The following is a 1,943-nucleotide window of genomic DNA, read 5'->3' as shown; positions in this document are numbered from 1 at the left end:
GTCTATAAGGTGCCACAGGACCCTTCGTTGCTGTTACAGATCCAGACTAACATGGCTACCCCTCCAATAATTAGAAAGCTGACAGCTCTATGAGTTAATGAGCTGCAAACTGACCAATTCCCCACTGCATCACAATGAGAAGGAAATAGCGGGAAAGAATTTATTCTCTTTTTGACTGCCCAGGAAGTCATCTAGGGAAGAAGTTCAGCAACATGTCCCCAGCCAGAACATCTCTGTCTGAGAAGCACAGAACCAGGAGAAATATTCTAGGTCCCTTTCTGAGTAACAAGTCGGAGTAGCCTGTCCCGGATCTGTTTGGTCCTTACTCCGTAGATGATGGGGTTTAGCATGGGGGGCACCATGAGGTAAATGTTAGCAATAAGAATGTGAAAATGCAGGGGCACATTGTGGCCAAAGCGAGCTGTGAGGGAGGCAAAGACAGTTGGAACATAAAATGTTAGGATGACACAGATGTGGGAAGTGCAGGTCCCAAAGGTCTTGAGCCGAGCTTCCTTTGTGGGGAGGCGGAAGATGGCCCTGAGGATCTGCATATAGGACACAGTGATAAATAACACATCCAGACCAATCCTACAGATTAGCACAAAGAGGCCATAATAACTGCTGACACGGATGTCAGCGCAGGCCAGTTTCACCACATCCATGTGTTCACAATGTGTGTAGGGGATGATGTTGGTTCTGCAATATGGCCAATGCCTTGCCAGGAAGGGGTAGGGCAATGCAAGGATACCACCGCGCAACACCACAGCCAGGCCAATCTTGACTACCATGTGGCTATTCAGGATGGCAGAATGTCTCAGGGGATGGCAGATGGCCACATAGCGATCAAAAGCCATGGCCACAAATATCCCAGACTCGATTGCTGAGAAGGAATGAATGAAGTACAGCTGGGCGAGACAGGCGTTGAAATCGATCTCCCTGGAATTGAACCAGAAGATGCTCAGCATTTTGGGCAGGGTGGATGTGGACAGGACCTGGTCGGTGATGGCCAGCATGCAGAGGAAATAGTACATGGGCTCATGGAGAGTCGAATCCATCTTCACAATGAGCAGGATGATGAAGTTCCCCAAGAGTGTTATTGCGTACATGGTGCAGAAGGGGATGGAGATCCAGACATAGGCTTCCTCTAGGCCAGGAATGCCCAGCAGGATGAAGTGGGAGGGGTTGGAGAAGTAGGATGTGTTGGAATCTGACATGGAGAAGAGAAGAAGGTGTCCAAATCTGATGTAGAATGATGTCTCCTGTGCATACCATAAATTCCCCTGTCTTTCCGTGTGTGCCTCAGATTTAGGCCAATGATCACAGTACAAATGCCTGGAAGAACAGAGAATGTTAATGTTAACATGGAACATTGCATGCAGTAGAAGAAGCTGTTCTCATGGTGAAGCTGATAGGTCACTCTTCACAAACTCAGAAATGACTTTTTCATCATTTAGAGAACTGGATTGTGAACATATGAGCCTAATACTGACAACTGCATATTTACACACCTATCTTTGTCAATGATTTCCACACCTTGTGGTGCTACAAATCTTAAGAGGCAGCATCAGGGAACACACCTCAGGGAAAACACCATAACTGATATAGCACCTCAGAAACACCATCTCATTCTCATCAGTGGCTAAAAGAAAGACCATGTTTAGATACCCAAGGAATGGGGTGGAGAATAATCTCCTCTGGAGATGGGCCCAGTTTTTGTCACCCAGTCTCTACGAAGGACACAGAAGTTAGAGTGTCTCAGAACTCCCGTTTCCACGGCTATGTCTACACTATAGTAATCTGTTGACAGAAGGTATTGTTGGATGATATCTTCTGACAAAACTCCTGTCGACAGCGTGGCTACACAAGAAAGTGGATCGTTCTGTTGATCTGCCCCACCAACAGAGAGCTGCCAGACTGCCTGGCCGCTCTCTCGATAGAGTGGC

The 1,943-nt window shown here is 47.2% G+C and overlaps 1 protein-coding gene across 1 annotated transcript; it reads right to left on the bottom strand.

The window, feature by feature from the left end:
- Positions 1 to 266: 266 nt before the first annotated feature.
- Positions 267 to 1,214, bottom strand: LOC142001711 (olfactory receptor 52R1-like). The gene has a single exon (XM_074977222.1). It carries the CDS (start codon positions 1,212 to 1,214, stop codon positions 267 to 269), a length of 948 nt encoding a protein of 315 aa, XP_074833323.1.
- Between the last annotated feature and the right edge of the window lie 729 nt (positions 1,215 to 1,943).

Source organism: Carettochelys insculpta, chromosome 1 (assembly GCF_033958435.1).
Source record: "Carettochelys insculpta isolate YL-2023 chromosome 1, ASM3395843v1, whole genome shotgun sequence".
Classification (NCBI taxonomy): domain Eukaryota; kingdom Metazoa; phylum Chordata; order Testudines; family Carettochelyidae; genus Carettochelys; species Carettochelys insculpta.
The sequence above is the reverse complement of the archived record's forward strand: the minus strand, read 5'-3'. Positions and strand labels throughout refer to the sequence as shown.

What these genes read in the sequence shown, in the direction of transcription:
- LOC142001711 (XM_074977222.1), bottom strand. Translation starts at nt 1,214, where the DNA reads ATGTCAGATTCCAACACATCCTACTTCTCCAACCCCTCCCACTTCATC.